Genomic DNA, 20,604 nt, shown 5'->3' on the forward strand with positions numbered 1-20,604 from the left:
TGTTTCCCCCTTTCCCTCTCTCCGTCCCCTCTCCATTCCTCCCCCTCTCCATCTTCCCTTCCTTCATCCATCTCTCTCCATTCCCTTCCCTCCCATCCCGCTCTCCTGCTTCCCTTTTCTCTCTCTGTTTCCCCTTTCCATCTCTCCGTCCCCATTTCCCTCCCTCCCTCCCTCCCTCCCTGCCTCTCTCCATCCATCACACACCTGATTGCAATTGCACTCACTGAGTTTGAGGAAGGTTATCACGCCCCCTCCTTTCCTCCCTTGCCTTGTCTCCATCCCTCTCCCCCTCTCCATTCCTCTCTCCCCTCTCCATTCCTCTCCCCCTCTCCATTTCTTCCTCCTCTCCATTTCTTCCTCCTCTCTCCCTCTCCATTCCTCTCCTCCTTCCCCCTCTCCATTTCTTCCTCCTTCCCCCTCTCCATTTCTTCCTCCTTCCCCTTTCCATTTCTTCCTCCTTCCCCCTCTCCATTCCTCCCTCCTCTCCCCTGCTCCATTCCCCCCCTCCATTCCCCCCATCCATTCCCCCTCTCCATCCCTCTCTCAATCCCTCCCTCTCTCCATCCCTCCCTCTCTCCATCCCTCCCTCCCTCTCTCTCTCCCTCCACCACACACCTGGTTGCAGTTGCACTCACTGAGTTGGAGGAAGGTTATCACGCCCCCTCCTTTCCTCCCTTGTCTCCATCCATTCCTCACCCCTTCTCCATTCCTTCCCCCTTCACTCCCTCCCATCCCGCTCTCCAGCTTCCCTTTTCTCTCCTCGTTTCCCCCTTTCCCTCTCTCCGTCCCCATTTCCCTCTCCTTCCCCCCTCCACCCTTCCCTCCCTCCCATCCCGTTCTCCATCTTCCCTCTCCATTCCTTCCCCCTCCCATCCTGCTCTCCAGCTTCCCTTTTCTCTCTCCGTTCCCCCTTTCCCTATGTCCCCATTTCCATTCCTTCTCCCCCTCTCCATTCCTCCCCCTCTCCATTCCTTCTCCCCTCTCCATTCCTTCTCCCCTCCACCCTTCCCTCCCTCCTATCCCACTTTCCAGCTTCCCTTTTCTCTCTCCATTTCCCCCTTTCCCTCTCTCCGTCCCCATTTCCCTCTCCCTCCCCCTCTCCATTCCTCCCCCTCTCCATTCCTTCTCCCCTCTCCATTCCATCTCCCCTCCACCCTTCCCCCCCTCCCATCCCGCTCTCCAACTTCCCTTTTCTCTCCCCCTCTCCATTCCTCTCCCCCTTCCCTCCCTCCCATCCTGCTCTCCAGCATCCCTTTTCTCTCTCCGTTTCCCCCTTTCCCTCTCTCCATCCCCTTTTCCCTCCACCCCCCCCCTCCATTCCTCCCTCTCTCCATTCCCTCCTCTCTCCATTCCCCCCCTCTCTCCATTCCCCCCCTCTCTCCATTCCCCCCCTCTCTCCATTCCCCCCCTCTCCATTCCCCCTCTCTCCATTCCCCCTCTCCATTCCCCCTCCCCTCCCTTCCTCCCACCCCGCTCTCCATCTTCCCTTCTCTCCATCCTCCCCTCTCCATTCCACCCCCTCCCTCCGCCCTTCCTCGTCCCACCATCCCTTCCTCCCACCCAAATTTGTCCACTTCCTCACCTCAATCACTTCTTCATCTCACTCTTGTTCACCCTCGCCCTCCCCTCCTTCCGTCACCCTCTCCCCTCATTTCCTTCCCAGTTCTGGGACTATCTGCCAGCTCACTCAGTGTCATTTACTGACCACTCTCGGTGAAAGATGTTGAAGCCCTCCATCTTTGGGCCCGTGCAACTTTCTTTCAAGTTGGAGGAGCGGTGATTGATCAGCTGAGGGAAGATGGTACTTGCTAATCAGGAGATGATGTGGGAAAATGGAGCTGTTCACTTAGATTGAAGAATGATAAAACAGATTATTATCTACATGAAGGTGCATTGCTAAAAGGATTTGGAGGATTTCATGTATAAAGTATAGAAAGTTGGTAAACTTGAAAGGCCAATGGAATATTGGATTTATTTCAAGATGGTTGGAGTATCAAAGTAGGGATGTCTTACGTACAACATATTACTGTCTTTCTGTGTTACTAGTGTATAACATTTCAATGTGCCACATCTAGGGTACTGCAACCAGTTTTGCTTCCCTTATTTAAGGTGCTATCACGTTATTTTACGAGGCAATTTGGAGAAGGTTCACCAGGGTTGTCCTTTGTATGGAGGGTGTGTCTTGTGAGGAAAAGATGAACAGGTTGGATTAGTACTCAATGGACTTTAGGCGAATGAGAGGCAATTTTTATTGAAATGTCAAAGAATCTTGGATGAAACCTCCCAGATAAGGAGATAGGGTGGCACGGTGGCGCAGCGGTAGAGTTGCTGCCTTACAGCAAATGCAGCGCCGGAGACCCGGGTTCCATCCTGTCTACGGGTGCTGTCTGTACGGAGTTTGTACGTTCTCCCCGTGACGTACGTGGGTTTTCTCCCAAGATCTTCGGTTTCCTCCCACACTCCAAAGACGTACAGGTATGTAGGTTAATTGGCTTGGTAAATATAAAAATTGTCCCTAGTGTGTTTAGGATAGTGTTAATGTGCGGGGATCCCTGGTCGGCGCGGACCCAGTGGGCCGAAAGGGCCTGTTTCCACGCTGTATCTCTAAACTAAACAAATGCAGGGAAGATGTTTCACCTCATGTGGGAACCTAGAACCACAAGATATGTCTTTTGGTCTCAGAATTAGGAGGTGGCTGTTTTACTCTGAAAAGATGAAGAATTCCTTCTCTAAGAGAGTTATAAGCTTTTGAGAACCTTTGGCCCAGGAGGTAGAACATTTTCTTTGAATATATTCAAAGTCGACACAAAAGGATGAGAGAGAAATCAAAGGTCCCAACCAGAAATGTCACCTATCCATTTTCTCCAAAGATGCTGCCCATCCCGCTGAGTTACTCCAGCATTTTGTGTCTATCTTTGGTGTGAACTAGCCTCTTCAGCTCCGTATTATTACAAAGAAAAACTAGGAAAGTAGATGAGGAAAGTTGGATGAGCCATGATCTCATTGAATGGTGGAATGGACTCATGGTCCCAGATGGCTGTCTCTTGTTTCGATTTCTTCTGGTCTTACAGACCAGCCCATATTTGACCTGGTGCCGTGAGACTTCATGGACTCTGGAGTGAACATTGAGGATTCCAAAGATGGATGCTGAAATGCTGAAGTAACTCAGCGAGACAAAGAATGACAGAGTGATCCAGTGTGGGTACAGGCCCTTTGACCCAACTTGCCCACACTGGCCAACTACACTAGTCCCACCTGCCCGCGTTTGGCCCATAATCCCCCCATAACCTGTCCTATCCATATACCTGTCTAAATCTATCTTCTATATACTAAAACTCTCGTTTGTTTGTTTGTTCCTGAACTACAGCTAAAACGGTACATGATAGCGCGACAATTTTAGGCCGACCTTGTTCACCGTCGTCCCTTTGGTGCTAATGGAAGAAGTTTCATTGAAATCGGTGTTATATTTTTAAAGTTATTCACATTTAAAAGTTTAAACCTATCTCCTAGGTAGGGAGGGGGGTAGGAAGGAGGATAAGGGGGTTGAGGGGGATGGAGTGAGGGGGAGGAGAGGAGGAGGGGGATGGAGGGGGGAGAGGAGGAGAGGGTGCTGCACCAATGCAGGAGAGGTTTGGGCCCAACGGGTCCACTTGGTGTAGTGTTTCTTAAATGTTGGGATAGTCCCTGCCTCAACGACCTCCTCTGGCAGCTTATTCCATACACCCACCACCCTTTGTGTGAAAAATATCCCCCTGAGATTCCTATTAAATCTTTTCCCCTTCGCCTTAAACCTATGTCCTCTGGTCCTCGATTCACCTACTCTGGGCAAGAGACTCTGTGCATCTACCCGATCTATTCCTCTCATGATTTTATACACCCCTATAACATCAATGTCAGGCAGCATCTCTGGGAAAAAAGGAATAGGTGACGTTTCGGGTAAAAACCCTTCCGATTAAAAATACCCAGTGTGTAGAATACCCAGAAATAGTAGTTGCAGGATTATCTTTGTCCAGTACACAAGGGAGAACCTTGCACCTTGGGTGACGATCCTTTATACTCTGCACTCTGTTTATTTTTTTTTAAATGATGACAATCGGTGCCAAAGCTGTTTGTGAATCCAGAACACAGAACATAGAAAATAGGTGCAGGAGTAGGCCATTCGGCCCTTCGACCCTGCACCGCCATTCAACATGATCATGGCTGATCATCCAACTCAGTATCCCGTACCTGCCTTCTCTCCATACCCCCTGATCCTTTTAGCCATAAGGGCCACATCTAACTCCCTCTTAAATATAGCCAAATAACTGGCCTCAACTACCTTCTGTGGCAGAAAATTCCACAGATTCACCACTCTCTGTGTGAAAAAATACTTTCTCATCTCGGTCCTAAAAGACTTCCCCCTTATCCTTGAACTGTGACCCCTTGTTCTGGACTTCCCCAACATCGGGAACAATCTTCCTGCATCTAGCCCGTCCAACCCCTTAAGAATTTTGTACGTTTCTATAAGATCCCCACTCAATCTTCTAAATTCAGGCGAGTACAAGCCGAGTCTATCCAGTCTTTCTTCATACGAAAGTCCTGCCATCCCAGGAATCAATCTGGTGAACCTTCTCTGTACTCCCTCTATGGCAAGAATGTCTTTCCTCAGATTAGGAGACCAAAACTGTACGCAATACTCCAATACGCAATAAGGCAACTTGACCTCTTACCCCACCTCACTCCTCCCCTCCAACCTCAGCCAAAAGCTTCTGGTACTGCTGCTGGTAGGATGTGAACTCACTGGAGGCGATAAGCAACCCGCTTGTGGTTCTACTCGTCTTTCCTTCCCATATATAGACTTTCTTTTTTAAAAACACGCGCACCATTCTCTGACATCATACGTGGCAAGTCAGAGGTCTTAGTTTTGTTTAGAGCGCGGAAACAGGCCCTTCGGCCCACCAGGTTTGCGCCAACCAGTGATCCCCACACATTGACACTACCCTACACACACTAGGGCCAATTTACACTTAGACCAAGCCAATTACACCTACAATCCTGCACGTCTTTGGAGTGTGGGAGGAAACCGAAGATCTCGGAGAAAACCCGCGCAGGTCATGGGGAGAACGTGCAAACTCCGTACAGACAACGCCCAAGTCTCCGGCGTTGCAGAGGCAGCAACTGTACCGCTGCACCACCCTATCTTACAAAGAGCAGGCCAGAGTAATTATGCATTTTAACATTCCCCGAGAGCCCACACATCAGCAAAAAATTTTAAAAACATGCACTGTCCCACACAGGAATAGATTCTCCTTGAAACCTATTTAGGTCACCCCACTTCCTTCAGTTTTCTGGAGTAAAGACCTCAAGCCGGCGCAGTCTTTTGTGCCAAGTTTCGTTTTTTGTCACGTGTACCGAGGTACCGAGCTATATGCCTCAACTACCTCCTCTGGCAGCTCCTTACATCCACCTACAACCCTTTGTGTGAAAAAGTTACACATCAGATTCCTATTAAATTTATTCCCCTTCTCCTCTGGTTCTTGACTCCCCCACTCTGGACAAGAGACTCTGTGAGCCTACCGTAATCTGTTCGTGTCATGGTTTGATACGCCTCTATAAGATCACCCCTCATCCTCCTGAGCTCCAGGGAATAGAGCCCGAGCTCTCTTTCTCTATCCATGGAGTCTTAAAGCGATACAGTGAGGAAACAGGCCCTTCGGCCCACCAAGTCTGCGCTGACTCGCGATCCCCGCACATTAACACTACCCCCCCCCCACACACACACACTAGGGACAATTTACACTTATACCAAGCCAATCAACCGACAAACCTGTACGCCTTTGGAGTTTGGGAGGAAACCGAAGATCTCGGAGAACCCCACACAGTCGCGGAGAGAACGTACAAACTCCGTACAGACCTTTAGTTTAGTACAACCCTTGGTTGGGTTTGAACCAAGGTCCCAACTCTCCCACACTGGCCAACAATGTCCCAGCTACCCTAGTCCCACAAATTCCTATGACTCATAGAAACATAGAAAATAGGTGCAGGAGTAGGCCATTCGGCTCTTCGAGCCTGCACTGCCATTCAATATGATCATGGCTGATCATCCAGCTCAGTATCCCGTACCTGCCTTCTCTCCATACCCCCTGATCCCTTTAGCCACAAGGGCCACATCTAACTCCCTCTTAAATATAGCCAATGAACTGGCCTCAACTACCTTCTGTGGCAGAGAATTCCACAGATTCACCACTCTCTGTGTGAAGAAATGTTTTCTCATCTCGGTCCTAAAAGACTTCCCCCTTATCCTTAAGCTTCCCCCTTATCCTCTATTCCTTTATCCGAGCAATATTGAGTTGAATGTTTCCAGAGATACGCAAATACGGACATTCCCCGACTAACTCAGGAGGCGACTTGTGTAAACTCGCACTTGCGTAAACAACTCTGAGCTTAGTCCCTAGTGCCATCAAGGCAGTTTGTAATTTCCACAACACCGTACGGTTACCCATGTTTACATCGAGTAAAAGCTGCAACCGCCCCGCGGAGCGTACCAGGAAGGACTTGTGTCACAGAACGGGCACGGGATTCCACTGAGACAGTTAATGCTCTCAGAGCGTTACTGGGATGGTGATTCCCATTCACGTAAAGGAAAAAAAACTGCAGACGCTGGTTTAAATCGAAGGTAGACACAAAATGCTGGAGTAACTCAGCGGGTCAGGCAGCATCTCGGGAGAGAAGGAATGGGCGACGTTTCGGGACGAGACCCTTAGTTCTCTGCCTCAGAGTGGAATTCTCTGCCTCAGAAGGCGGTGGAGGCCAATTCTCTGAATGCATTCAAGAGAGAGCTGGATAGAGCTCTTAAGGATAGCGGAGTCATGGGGGTATGGGGAGAATGCAGGAACGGGGTACTGATTGAGAATGATCAGCCATGATCACATTGAATGGTGGTGCTGGCTCGAAGGGCCGAATGGCCTCCTCCTGCACCTATTGTCTATTGTGTCTACCCATTCATGACAAACGTCGCCCGTTCCTTCCCTCCCGAGATGCTGACTGACCCGCTGAGTTACTCCAGCATTTTGTCGACCCATTCATGACAAACGTCGCCCGTTCCTTCCCTCCCTAGATGCCGCCCGACCCGCTGAGTTACTCCACCATTTTGTGTCTTCCATGTAAAAATCTCACTTGCGCAAGGCTTCACGGAACTTAACCATTACATAAGCCTACATACACCGATGAGCCAAAACATTATGACAACCTGCCTCATATGCTGTTGGTCCTCCGTGTGCCGCCAAAACAGCGTCGACCTGCCAACACTAATTAACATTAGTGTTAATGTGCGGGGATCGCTGTGCGGCACGGACTTGGAGGGCCGAAAAGGCCTGTTTCCGGCTGTATATATATGATATGATATGATATGATATGATAAGGCATGGACTCTACAAGACCCCTGAAGGTGTCCTGTGGTATCTGGCACCAAAATATTAGCAGCAGATCCTTTAGCAGCACCCCACAAGCCTTGGCGTTTCAGAGATGCTCTGACCCAGTCGTCTGGCCATAACAATTTGGCCCTTGGCAAAGATGCTCAGGTCTTTACTCCTGCCCATTTCTCCTGCAGTCTGAAGAAGGGTCTCGACCCGAAACGTCACCCATTCCTTCTCTCCAGAGATGCTGCCTGACCCGCTGAGTTACTCCAGCATTTTGTGTCTACCTTCAAGAACTGACTGTTCACTTGCTGCCTAATATATCCCACCCCCTTGACAGGTGCCATTGTAACAAGATAATCAATGTCATTCACTTCACCTCTCAGTGGTCGTAATGTTTTGGCTCATCGGTGTATATTTGCGATTCCCCCGCAAGTTAGTTTAGTTTATTGTCACGTGTACTGAGGTACAGTGAAAAGCTTTTGCCAAGAGCTAACCAGTCAATGGAAAGGCAATATATGAATGGGTCCTTCTCTCCAGAGATGCTGCCTGTCCCGCTGAGTTACTCCAGCATTTTGTGTCTATCTTTGGTTTAAACCAGCATCTGCAGTTCCTTCGTACACTTCTTCATCACCCATTGACACCAGTTCCATGTTATCCCACTTTCCCATCCACTCCTGACTGGGGGCAATTTACAGGAACAGTTTACAGGCCCCAGGAACAGCTGGAGAAGAGGTGTCGAGGCAGAAATGTCTGGGAGGGGAGATCTCGAAAGAACCGCCAACAACCGAGTGAGGTGGAGGGCATTTGTCCAATGGCCTGTGCTCCCTAGAGGAGCAAAGGGCTTAAGAAGAAGAAAAGAATTAACCTGCAAACCCGTACTTTTTTTTGATGTGGGAGGAAAGCACAGTATCATGGTCTTAGTGGGCCGAAGGGCCTGTTTCATGCAGCATCTTTCGATCAAAAAAATTGTTGAAAAGGAGGACGATACAAATTGTGCTCAACTTTTAAGTTGATTTACTTTCTGGGGAGGAGGCGTTCTTTTAATAGAGCGTTTCCTTCCTCTTTCCAATGTGCAAAAATAAATATTTCTGTACACTTCATGCAAAGAAGGAGACGCAGTCAGGCGCACGTGAGAGAGAGAGAGAGACATTTTGTGCGAGAAAGAGCGCGAATATCTGCCGGGTTCGGTGACTTCATTTTGTGGTTCCTCAATAGAGGCTGAGCAAGAGCAAACGGACTTTGTGCAAAGAGGAAGTGGTAACGGTGGCAGTGGCAGCAGCAGAATGACTTGCTGAAAGTGAAGAGACATCACCCCGGCTGCCTTTTGACAGTTTGATTATGTTCAAGGGGGCTCACAATCATCTTGAACTTGTTTAATAACACAATAGAGTGGCTGAATTTGAAGCAAACTCGTTTCAAGGGTGGACACAAAGTGCTGGAGTAATTCGGCAAATCTGGAGAACATGAATAGATGAAGTTTAATAATAATAATAACAATGTTGGGGGAGTCCAGAACAAGGGGCCACAGTTTAAGAATAAGGGGTAGGCCATTTAGAACTTAGATGAGGAAAAACTTTTTCAGTCAGAGAGTTGTGAATCTGTGGAATTCTCTGCCTCAGAAGGCAGTGGAGGCCAATTCTCTGAAAGCATTCAAGAGAGAGCTGGATAGAGCTCTTAAGGATAACGGAGTCAGGGGGTATGGGGAGAAGGCAGGAACGGGGTACTGATTGAGAATGATCAGCCATGATCACATTGAATGGCGGTGCTGGCTCGAAGGGCCGAATGGCCTCCTACAGCACCTATTGTCTATAATAAGCCTTTATTGTCATTGTACTTAGAGATACAACAAAATTAGGAGAGCTACTTACTCCTGATCAGTGCAACCAAAACAAGTTAAAACAACTTAAAAGCACATCCAATGCGTCATTTAAATGCTTAAAGTAATATATGAATATATATATATCACACAATGCTGGAGTAACTCAGCAGGTCAGGCAGCATCTCGGGAGAGAAGGAATGGGTGACGTTTCGGGTCGAGCCCCTTCTTCAGACTGAGGGGTCGAGACCCTTCTTCAGTCTTATAATCACACCTAGGTAGAACAGTTAGGATAGACACAAGTTAGGATAGGCACAAAATTGCAGGAGTAACTCAACGGTGGAAGGAATGGGTGATGTTTCGGGTCGAGACCCTTCTTCAGACTGAGACCTTTGAGTTGGGACCCTTGTTCAGCCCAAAGAAGAGTCCTCCCTGCCCGAACCATTGTCTATCCATGTTCTACAGAGGTGCTGCCTGACCCACTGAGTTAGTTTTAGTTTAGGTCTTGTCACGTGTACCGAGAAACAGTGAAACACTTTTTTTGTTGCGTGTTATCCATTCAGTGGAAAGACTATATGTGATTACAATCAAGCTGTCCACAGTGTACAGATACAGGAGTTACTCCAGTACATTTTGTCTTCTATTGTAAACCAGCTCCCTTGTTTCCACATTTAGTTTCAAGGGTGGAGTGGGTTGTGGTAATAGTGTACGAAAAACAAAGATAGGATTGAACTTTCACTTTGACACTGGGGACACTTGGCCCACTGTTCAAAAAAAGACACAAAGTGCCTGAGTAACTCAGTGGATGCAGCATCTCTAGAGAACATGGCCTTTTAGGTCAACACAAAATGCTGGAGTAACTCAGCGGGTCAGGCAGCATCTCGGGAGAGAAGGAATGGGTGACGTTTCGGGTCGAGACCCTTCTTCAGCCCCTTCTCTCCCGAGATGCTGACTGACCCGCTGAGTTACTCCAGCGTTTTGTGTCTACCTGAGATTTTAACCTGCAGTTTTTCTCCTAGAAGGCTTTTTCGGTTGGGACCCTTCTTCAGACTGATTTGGCCTACTATTCTTGTCCTGCACATGACGTCCATCGCACGCAGGATTTTCTGAAGCTCGTTACAGCCTGTTGTGTTAGAAAGAAGCTTGGAGGGCAATTAGTACAAGGGAGGTCCTTCCAGCAAGAGAAGAGGAAAAAAAACTGCAAATGCTGGTTTAAATCGAAGGTAGACACAAAATGCTGGAGTAACTCAGCGGGTCAGGCAGCATCTCTGGAGAAAAGGAATGGGTGACATTTCGGGGCGAGACCCTTCTTCAGACTGAAGAAGGGTCTCGACCTAAACGCCACCCATTCCTTCTCTCCCGAGATGCTGCCTGACGTGCTGAGTTACTCCAGAATTTTGTGTCTACCTCCTACCAGTCTTACTGTCTCTGGCTACGTTTTATCTCTGTACAGCCCACTGGCCAGACATCAGTCTGCAGAAGAGTCTCGACCCGAAACGTCACCCATTCCTTCTCTCCAGAGATGCTGCCTGTCCCGCTGAGTTACTCCAGCATTTTGTGATCTATATCCTCAACTCAACTAGCTTCCTTTGCTCCAAACCCTGTAATCAGTCTGAAGAAAGGCCCCTACCTGAAAGGTCACCTGATAAAGTTAAGTGAATGGCTTGTCTTTGCTGTAAAGGAAATGCAAGATTAAACAGAGAAACATAGAAAATAGGTGCAGGAGGAGGCATTTGGCCCTTCGAGGCAGCACCGCCATTCATTGTGATCATGGCTGATCATCCACAATCAGTAACCCGTGCCTGCCTTCTCCCCATATCCCTTGATTCCACCAGCCCCAAGAGCTCTATCTAATTCGCTTTTAAATTCATCCAGCGAATTGGCTTCCACTGCCTTCTGTGGCAGAGAATTCCACAGATTCACAACTCTCTGGGTGAAAAAGTTTCTTCTCACCTCAGTTTTAAATGGCCTCCCTTTTATTCTAAGACTGTGTGTGGCCCCTGGTTCTGGACTCGCCCAAAATTGGGAACATTTTTTCTGCATCTAGCTTGTCCAGTCCTTTCATAATTTTATACGTCTCTATAAGATCCCCTCTCATCTTTCTAAACTCCAGTGAATACAAGCCCAGTCTTTCCAATCTTTCCTCCTGTGACAGTCCCCGCCATCCCAGGGATTACGGGTAGCTTGTGAGATTGTAAGATTGTGGTGGTGAATGTGCCTGCAGCCAACGCTGGAAGAACACTTGCATAATCCATTCTGTTTGTGTGTGACGTCAGTTGAAGGATGTACATTGAGGATCTCGGTTTTGTGGGAAGCAGCATTTTCTATTTTGAACAGAAACACAACTTGGCCTGCAATATAAATAGCTGCAAAACGAAGTCAGAGATAGACACAAAGTGCCGGAGTAACTCAGCGGGTCAGGCAGCATCTCCGGAGAGAAGGAATGGGTGACCTTTCGGGGCGAGCCTGTCAGTGGTCATAATGTTTTGGCTGATCGGTGTATGTCTCTTGTTTCCCTTTCCCCCTTTGTGTCTTCACAACAAAAGAAAGACCCAGTTCAACATATTGCCCAAACAGGCCATTGGTACTTGCAATGAGAAGAAAACTTTGTTATCTAAGACCATGTATTATTATACGGAAAGGACAGGTTTGGAGGGATATGGACCAAGCGCAGGCAGGTGGGGACTAGTGCAGCCAGGACATGTTGGCCGGTGCGGGCAAGTTGGGCCTGTTTCCACCAAAGATACTAGAGGAGCAAGATGGACCACTCCGTTGAAATCGTCTGTACTGAAGTGTAGGAGCGTAACGTCCGCCATTTTAGTAGACAAAATCCGCCGTTCGCTCTGCCTCTCGTAGTGTAATCAGTGTTTTGGGGGAACAGTATGTTTGATGATACCATTAAAATGCAGAATGCAGAAGGATGAGAAGAGATCTTATCGAAACGTATAAGATTATTAAGGGGTTGGACTCGTTAGAGGCAGGAAACATGTTCCCAATGTTGGGGAAGTCCAGAACCAGGGGCCACACACAGTTTAAGAATAAGGGGTCGGCCATTTAGAACTCAGATGAGGAAAAACTTTTTCAGTCAGAGAGTTGTGAATCTGTGGAATTCTCTGCCTCAGAAGGCAGTGGAGGCCAATTCTCTGAATGCATTCAAGAGAGAGCTAGATAGAGCTCTTAAGGATAGCGGAGTCAGGGGGTATGGGGAGAAGGCAGGAACGGGGTACTGATTGAGAATGATCAGCCACGATCACATTGAATGGCGGTGCTGGCTCGAAGGGCCAAATGGCCTCCTCCTGCACCTATTGTCTAATATATCTCATCTATCAATTCACAGGTTTTTGTTATTTTTCTTTTTAAATGTTTCTGCAAGTTTCTGCCCACTAAAATGATGCCGTGGTGTACCACGGTTTTTAGGGTCGAGTGGTCTATCTTGTTCCTCTAGTATCCTCGGTTTCCACGCTGACTCAGTCTATGACTAGCAGTGGCCATTGTTCAAGAGGGGGCAGATGCAGGGAGGAAGTGAGACTGGATCTGCTGCAGAATGAGGAAACGGAGGTTAGAAGCGCCACTAAGTGTGAAAGTTGCTGTGTTTCTTTCCCCCCCCCCTCCCCCACCCGGCAGTGGAGTGATACGCTACGATGTCGACTTGGTGACTTCAGTGGCAGGGCGTGGTCAGTACGAACCATGTGTACGTGTTAGATTGCGGTGGAGGGCAAGGAGACTTGTATTTTTACATTTTTGATCTCGGGGTGTCGATCACCAAATTTGGGACCCGCTTGCTCCTGATAATTCCACTGCAGTTCCAATGCCGATCTGACTGACAGAGTCATACAGCGGCCCCTTTCTGAGCCTCCTCCATTGTCAGAGTGAGGCCCAGCGCAAATTGGAGGAACAGCACCTCATATTTCGCTTGGGTAGCTCACACCCCACCCCAGCGGTACGAACATTAACCTCTCACTTCAGATAGTCCCTGCTTTCCCTCTCTATCCCTTCCCCTTCCCAGTTAGACAATAGACAATAGGTGCAGGAGGAGGCCATTCGGCCCTTCGAGCCTGTACGCACCGCCATTCAATGTGATCATGGCTGATCATTCTCAATCAGTACCCCGTTCCTACCTACTCCCCATACCCCCTGACTCCGCTATCCTTAAGAGCTCTATCTAGCTCTCTCTTGAATGCATTCAGAGAATTGGCCTCCACTGCCTTCTGAGGCAGAGAATTCCACAGATTCACAACTCTCTGACTGAAAAAGGTTTTCCTCATCTCCGTTCTAAATGGCCGACCCCTTATTCTTAAACTGTGGCCCCTGGTTCTGGACTCCCCCAACATTAGGAACATGTTTCCTGCCTTTAACGTGTCCAACCCCTTAATAATCTTAGACGTTTCGATAAGTTCCCCTCTCATCCTTCTAAATTCCAGTGTATACAAGCCTAGTCGCTCCAGTCTTTCAACATATGACAGTCCCACTGGAAGACTAGCGGGAGTGGTTCTCCCACTAGTCTTCCTGTCTCCGTCTACATCCTATCTTTGTCCCGCCCCCTTCCCTGACATCAGTCTGAAGAAGGGTCTCGACCCGAAAACGTCACCCATTCCTTCTCTCCCGAGATGCTGCCTGACCCGCTGAGTTACTCCAGCCTTCGATTTTAACCAGCATCTGCAGTTTTCTTCCCCTTTGGCCCGACTTGCCCGTGCCAACCAGAATGCCCCATCTACACAGCTCCCACCTGCCCGCGTTTTGCCCATACTCCTTTAAAGCTTGAATACCCTTAAATGCAGTTTTTTATTCAAGAGTAAATCGAGAACCAGAGGCCAAAGGTTTCAGGTGAGAGACTTAGTAGGACCCTGAGGGGCAACGTTTTATACAGACAGTGGTAGGTCGATGGAACAAGCTGCCAGAGGAAGTCATTGAGGCAGGTCCTATCTCAATGTTAAAGAAACATTCAGGCAGGTACATGGATAGGAATGGTTTATAGATGGATATGGGGCCCAAGGCAGGCAAGTGTGACTAGTGTAGATGGGGCATGTTGGTCAGTGTGGGCAAGTTGGGCCCAAAGCCCGAGGCACTGTGAGGCAGCAGCTCTACCAGCGCGGTGGTGCAGCGGGACAGTTGCTGCCTCACAGCGCCAGAGACCTGCGTCCAATCCTGACCACGGATGCCGCCTATGTGTGTGTGTGGGGGGTTTGTACGTTCTCCCCATGACTGTGTGGGTTTTCTCCGGGCACTCTGGTTTCCTCCCACACTCCCAAAGACGTGCAGGTTTGTAGGTTAATTGGCTTCTGTAAATTGTCCCTAGTGTGTGTGTGTGTAGGACAATGTTGGTGCGCGGGGATCGCTGGTCGGCGAGGACACGGTGGGCCTGTTTCCGCGCTGTGTCTCTGACTTCGCCGCCCCGGTGTGATGGGCGGGGTGATGTCCTCACGTCTGGTGCCGGCCCATCGCCGACCCTGTCGCTCACCTCTCATCTTAAGAGAGCTGGCAGGGGGGGCAACTGGATTTGAACCAGTGACCTCTTGATCTGTAGTCAAATGCTCGACCGCTGAGCTATATCCCCTACCTTAGCTGGGACATGTTGGCCGGTGTGGGAAAGTTAGGCCGAAGGGCCTGTTTCCACACTGTATCACTCTATGACTACGACCATACTGAAGAAGGAAAACCGCGCATGTGTCTGCTACAATGGGCGGCACGGTGGCGCAGCGGTAGAGTTGCTGCCTTACAGCGAATGCAGCGCCGGAGACCCGGGTTCGATCCCGACTACAGGCGCCATCTGTACGGAGTTTGTACGTTCTCCGTGAGTGGGTTTTCTCCGAGATCTTCGGTTTCCTCCCGCACTCCAAAGACGTGCAGGTATGTAGGTTAATTGACTGGGTAAATGTAAAAATTGTCCCTAGTGTGTGTAGGATAGTGTTAGTGTGCAGGGATCGCTGGGCGGCGCGGACTCGGTGGGCCGAAGGGCCTGTTTCCGCGCTGTATCTCTAAATCTAAAAAAATCTAAATCTAAAAAATAAATATCACTTCAAAGAGAGATTCTGTACATAAGCAAACTGGTTTAAAACATAGATTGACGCAAAATGCTGGGGTAACTCAGCGGGACAGGCAGCATCTCTGGATAGAAGGAATGGGTGACGTTTCGGGTCGAGACCCTTCTTCAGAGTCCAGTAGTTAAGGCTGTTGTTCTTTCTTCTCCCCTTGCCCAGGCTGAGGCGGAGGTGGCCTCCTTGAACCGCCGCATCCAGCTCGTTGAAGAGGAGTTGGACCGGGCCCAGGAGCGTCTCGCCACGGCACTGCAGAAACTGGAGGAGGCCGAGAAGGCAGCGGATGAAAGCGAGAGGTGAGGCTGACAGAGGAGTCCATTGAAGAAAACATTGTTGTCAGACCATGTATTATTCCATAGATAGGACAGGTTTGGAGGGATATGGACCAAGCACGGGCAGGTGGGGACTAGTGTAGTGATACAGCGAGGAAACGGGCACTTTGGCCCACCGGGTCCGCGCCGACCAGCGGTCCCCACACACTAACACTATCCTACACCCACTAGGTCCATGATGGACCGGCACCAGAAGTGAGGAAATCACCCCGCCCATCACACCGGAGCGGCGAAGTCAGAGACACAGCGCGGAAACAGGCCCACCGTGTCCGTGCCGACCAGCGATCCCCGCGCACTAACATTGTCCTACACACACACACACACACACACACTAGGGACAATTTACAGAAGCCAATTAACCTACAAACCTGCACGTCTTTGGAGTGTGGGAGGAAACCGATGATCTCGGAGAAAACCCACGCAGGCCACGGGAAGAACGTGCAAGCTCCGTACGGACAGCACCCGCAGTCAGGATCGAACCCGGGTCTCCGGCGCTGCATTCGCTGTAAGGCAGCAACTCTACCGTGCCGCCCAAAGCTGTCCCTCGGGCTCCTATTAAATCTTTCCCTCTCACCTTAAGAGAGCTGGCAAGGGGGGCACCTGGATTTGAACCAGGGACCTCTTGATCTGTAGTCAAATGCTCTACCACTGAGCTATATCCCCTACTGTAGCTGGGACATGTTGGCAGGTGTGGGCAAGTTAGGCCGAAGGGCCTGTTTCCACACTGTATCACTCTATGACAATGACCATACTGAAGTTGGAAAACTGCGCATGTGTCTGCTACAATAAACAACGCTTCAAAGGGAGATTCTGTTCGTAAAGAACTGGTTTAAAACATAGATCGACACAAAATGCTGGAGTAACTCAACGGGACAGGCAGCTTCTCTGGATAGAAGGAATGGGTGACGTTTCATAGAAACATAGAAACATAGAAAATAGGTGCAGGAGTAGGCCATTCGGCCCTTCAAACCTGCACCGCCATTCAATATGATCATGGCTGATCATCCAACTCAGTATCCCGTACCTGCCTTCTCTCCATACCCCCTGATCCCTTTAGCCACAAGGGCCACATCTAACTCCCTCTTAAATATAGCCAATGAACTGGCCTCAACTACCTTCTGTGGCAGAGAATTCCACAGATTCACCACTCTGTGTGAAAAATCCTTAAACTGTGACCGCTTGTTCTGGACTTCCCCAACATCGGGAACAATCTTCCTGCATCTAGCCTGTCCAACCCCTTAAGAATTTTGTAAGTTTCTATAAGATCCCCCCTCAGTCTTCTAAATCCCAGCGAGTACAAGCCGAGTCTATCCAGTCTTTCTTCATATGAAAGTCCTGCCATCCCAGGAATCAATCTGGTGAACCTTCTCTGTACTCCCTGTATGGCAAGAATGTCTTTCGTGTCGAGACCTTTCTTCAGACTCCAGTGGTTAATCCAGCACCTTGTGTCTTTTTGCGTGCTAACCAGCATCTGTGGGGTGGTTTGTATGGTTGAGCAAAGACATTGTGGGCTGAAGGGCCTGACTCCGTGCTGTGCTGTTCCACGATTGTTCTAGCTTTGCTAAAATGTTTTTTACAGACTGTTTCACGTGTCTTGAGCCCTTTTGGGTTAAGGCCATCTACAGTCCATTGTTATCAGTCCGTACCACTCGTAACGAGGACCGAACAGAGGCAGCATTGTCTTCCGTGTTCTCGCCAGCCTATTCATCGTGTTGACACTCGACCAGATGAGAGATCACACTGAGGCCAATGCGCCAACCCACTTGCCTCATCTCTAGATGCACTGCTTATCTATTCTAGTCCTATGCGCCAAATAATCTTCCATATATATATTATATTATATCTGCCTGACCCGAATCGTCACCGATCCATGTTCCCTAGGGCTGCTACCTGAGTTACTCCAACACTTTGTCTTGTTAAACCAGCATCTGCCACAATACTGTGTGCAGTTTTGGTGTCCATATTTAAGAAAGGATGTACTTGCTCTGGAGGCAGTGCAGAGAAGGTTTATACGGTTAATTCCAGGGATGAGGGGGTTGACATATGAGGAAAGGTTAAGTAGGTTGGGACTTTTCTCATTGGAGTTTAGAAGAATGAGAGGCGATCTTATTGAAACGTATAAGATCGTGAGGGGCCTTGATCGGGTGGATGCGCTAAAGATGTTTCCGATGATCGGGGAGACCAGAACTAGGGGGCATAGTCTTAGAATAAGAGGGGGCTCTTTTAAAACTGAGATGAGGAGAAACTTCTTCACTCAGAGGGTGGTTAGTCTGTGGAATTCGCTGCCTCAGGGAGCTGTGGAAGCAGGAACGTTAAATAAATTAAAAACGGAAATAGATTGTTTTTTAATAAACAAGGGAATTAGGGGTTACGGGGAGCGGGCAGGGAAGTGGACATGAGCTATTGTTAGTATAGTAAGACCTGGGTAATCTGCTGGACAAGTTTCGATCGCCTAGCTTGGGGTCGGAGAGGAATTTCCCGGATTTTTTCCCCAAATTGGCCTGGGTTTTTATCCGGTTTTTCGCCTCTCCCAGGAGATCACACGGTTCTTTTGGGTGGGAAGAAGGGCGATAGTGGGAAGGGGGTTGGGGTAGGATCAGCCATGATCGTATTGAATGGCAGAGCGGGCTCGAGGGGCCGGTTGGCCTACTCCTGCTCCTATTTTCTTGTGTTCCGCTATTCTACCTTTCAAACCCACACTTCATTGGTACATCGAATATCGAGGGGAGGTTGGGCTAATCCGAATCATAGTTGAACAAAGTAGTTGTACACTGTTCTCAATGTTAATCTCCTTCAGAGAGAAAGGGGAGAGTGACCCTCGTCTGGTGTAAAGAACAGTCAAGTCAAGTTTATTTGTCACGTACATATACAAGATGTGCAGTGAAATGGAAGTGGCAACGCCTGCGGATTGTGCTAAACTACAAAACACAATAGAAGAAAAAAAATTAACACAAAAAATAAATTAATACAGTAAATTAAATGAGTCCCTGGTGATATGAGAGTTAACAGTCCTGATGGTCTGTGGGAAGAAACTCCGTCTCACCCTCTCCGTTTTCACAGCGTGACAGCGGAGGCGTTTGCCTGACCGTAGCAGCTGGAACAGTCCGTTGCTGGGGTGGTAGGAGTCCCCCATAATGTTGCTGGCTCTGGATCTGCACCTCCTGATGTATAGGTCCTGCAGGGGGACGAGTGTCGTTCCCATGGTGCGTTCTGCCAAACCCACTACTCTCTGCAGAGCCTTCCTGTCCTGGGCAGAGCTGTTCCCAAACCAGATTGTGATGTTCCCGGACAAGATGCTCTCTACAGCCCCAGAGTAGAAGCACTGAAGGATCCTCAGAGAGACTCTTAAATTTCCTCAGCTGTCTGAGGTGGTAAAGGCATTGCCTTGCCTTACTCACCAGTGCGGCAATGTGTGTTGTCCATGTCAGATCCTCTGTGATGTGTCTGGAGTCCTGACCAAAACAGTCACCTATCCATGTTCTCCAGGGATTCTGCCCAGTTACTCCAGCATTTTGTATCTTTTCTCGTGTAAATCTTTCCATTCTCATGTTTAGTTTAGAGATACAGCGCAGAAACAGGCCCTTTTGACCCACCGGGTCCGCGCCGACCAGCGATCCCCGCACACTAACACTATCCTAAACCCACTAGGTCCACGATGGACCGGCACCAGAAGTGAGGAAATCACCCCGCCCATCACAGCGTGGAAACAGGCCCACCGTGTCCGCGCCGACCAGCGATCCCCGCGTACTAACATTGTCCTACACACACACACACACACACTAGGGACAATTTACAGAAGCCAATTAACTTACAAACCTACAAACCTGCACGTCTTTGGAGTGCGGGAGGAAACCGAAGATCTCGGAGAAAACCCAAGCAGGTCACTGGGAGAATGTACAAACTCCGTACAGACGGCGCCCGTAGTCGGGATGGAGCCTGGGTCTCCGGCGCTGCATTCGCTGTAAGGCAGCAACTCTACCGCTGCGCCACCGTATTGCCGTTACAATTTCCCATCAGCACTCATACTCGTAGGCATACAGCAAGGAAACAGGCCCTTCAGCCCAGCTTGCCCATGCCGACCAAGATGTCCCATCCACACTAGTCCCACGTTTGGCCCATATCCCCCTGAACCCTCCTATCCATGTACCTGTCCAAATGTCTATTAAATGTTGTTGTAGTTTGGCCCAATGCCCTCTGAACCCCTCCCATTCGTATTTATGGGCGACACGGTGGCGCAGCGGTAGAGTTGCTGCCTTACAGCGAATGCAGCGCCGGAGACCCGGGTTCCATCCTGACTACGGGAGCCGTCTGTACGGAGTTTGTACGTTCTCCCCGTGACCTGCGTGGGTTTTCTCCGAGATTTTCGGTTTCCTCCCACACTCCAAAGACATGCAGGTATGTAGGTTAATTGGCTTGGTAAATGTAAAAATTGTCCCTAGTGGGTGCAGGATAGTGTTAGTTTGCGGGGATCGCTGGTCGGCACGGACCCGGTGGGCCGAAAGGGCCAGTTTCCGTGCTGTATCTCTAAACTAAACTAAATCTGGAATTTAGAAGACTGAGGGGGGATCCTATAGAAACATATAAAATTCTTAAGGGGTTGGAGAGGCTAGATGCGGGAAGATTGTTCCCGATGTTGGGGGAGTCCAGAACCAGGGGTCACTGCTTAAGGATAAGGGGAAAGTCTTTTAGGACCGAGATGAGAAAACATTTCTTCACACAGAGAGTGGTGGGTCTGTGGAATTCTCTGCCACAGAAGGTAGTTGAGGCCAGTTCATTGGCTATATTTAAGAGGGAGTTAGATGTGGCCCTTTTTGCTAAAGGGATCAGGGGGTTTGGAGAGAAGGCAGGTACAGGCTACTGAGCTGGATGATCAGCCATGATCATATTGAATGGCGGTGCGTACAGGCTCGAAGGGCCGAATGGCCTACTCCTGCACCTATTTTCTATGTTTCTATGTTTCTAAATGAAATCTGTCTAAATGTCTTTTGAAAGTCGTAATTATATCTGCTTCTATCGCTTCCTCT

At 49.1% G+C, this 20,604-nt stretch overlaps 1 protein-coding gene and 2 non-coding genes across 7 annotated transcripts in view; 1 reads left to right on the forward strand and 2 right to left on the reverse strand.

Moving 5' to 3' along the window:
• LOC144612389 (uncharacterized) overlaps positions 1 to 20,604 on the forward strand; it is a 61,036-nt gene that overhangs the window by 3,834 nt on the left and 36,598 nt on the right. For all 5 annotated transcript variants that reach the window (XM_078431988.1, XM_078431983.1, XM_078431984.1 and 2 more), the window contains exon 2: positions 15,411 to 15,544. In XM_078431988.1, the coding sequence (XP_078288114.1) occupies positions 15,411 to 15,544 (134 nt within the window). The remainder of the gene's footprint in view (positions 1 to 15,410; positions 15,545 to 20,604) is intronic.
• Positions 14,696 to 14,767, reverse strand: trnac-aca (transfer RNA cysteine (anticodon ACA)). The gene has a single exon. It is a non-coding gene; the product is annotated as a tRNA-Cys (tRNA).
• Positions 16,172 to 16,243, reverse strand: trnac-aca (transfer RNA cysteine (anticodon ACA)). Its single transcript has one exon. It is a non-coding gene; the product is annotated as a tRNA-Cys (tRNA).

The sequence above is a fragment of the Rhinoraja longicauda genome, chromosome 44 (assembly GCF_053455715.1).
Source record: "Rhinoraja longicauda isolate Sanriku21f chromosome 44, sRhiLon1.1, whole genome shotgun sequence".
NCBI classification, from domain to species: Eukaryota; Metazoa; Chordata; class Chondrichthyes; order Rajiformes; family Arhynchobatidae; genus Rhinoraja; species Rhinoraja longicauda.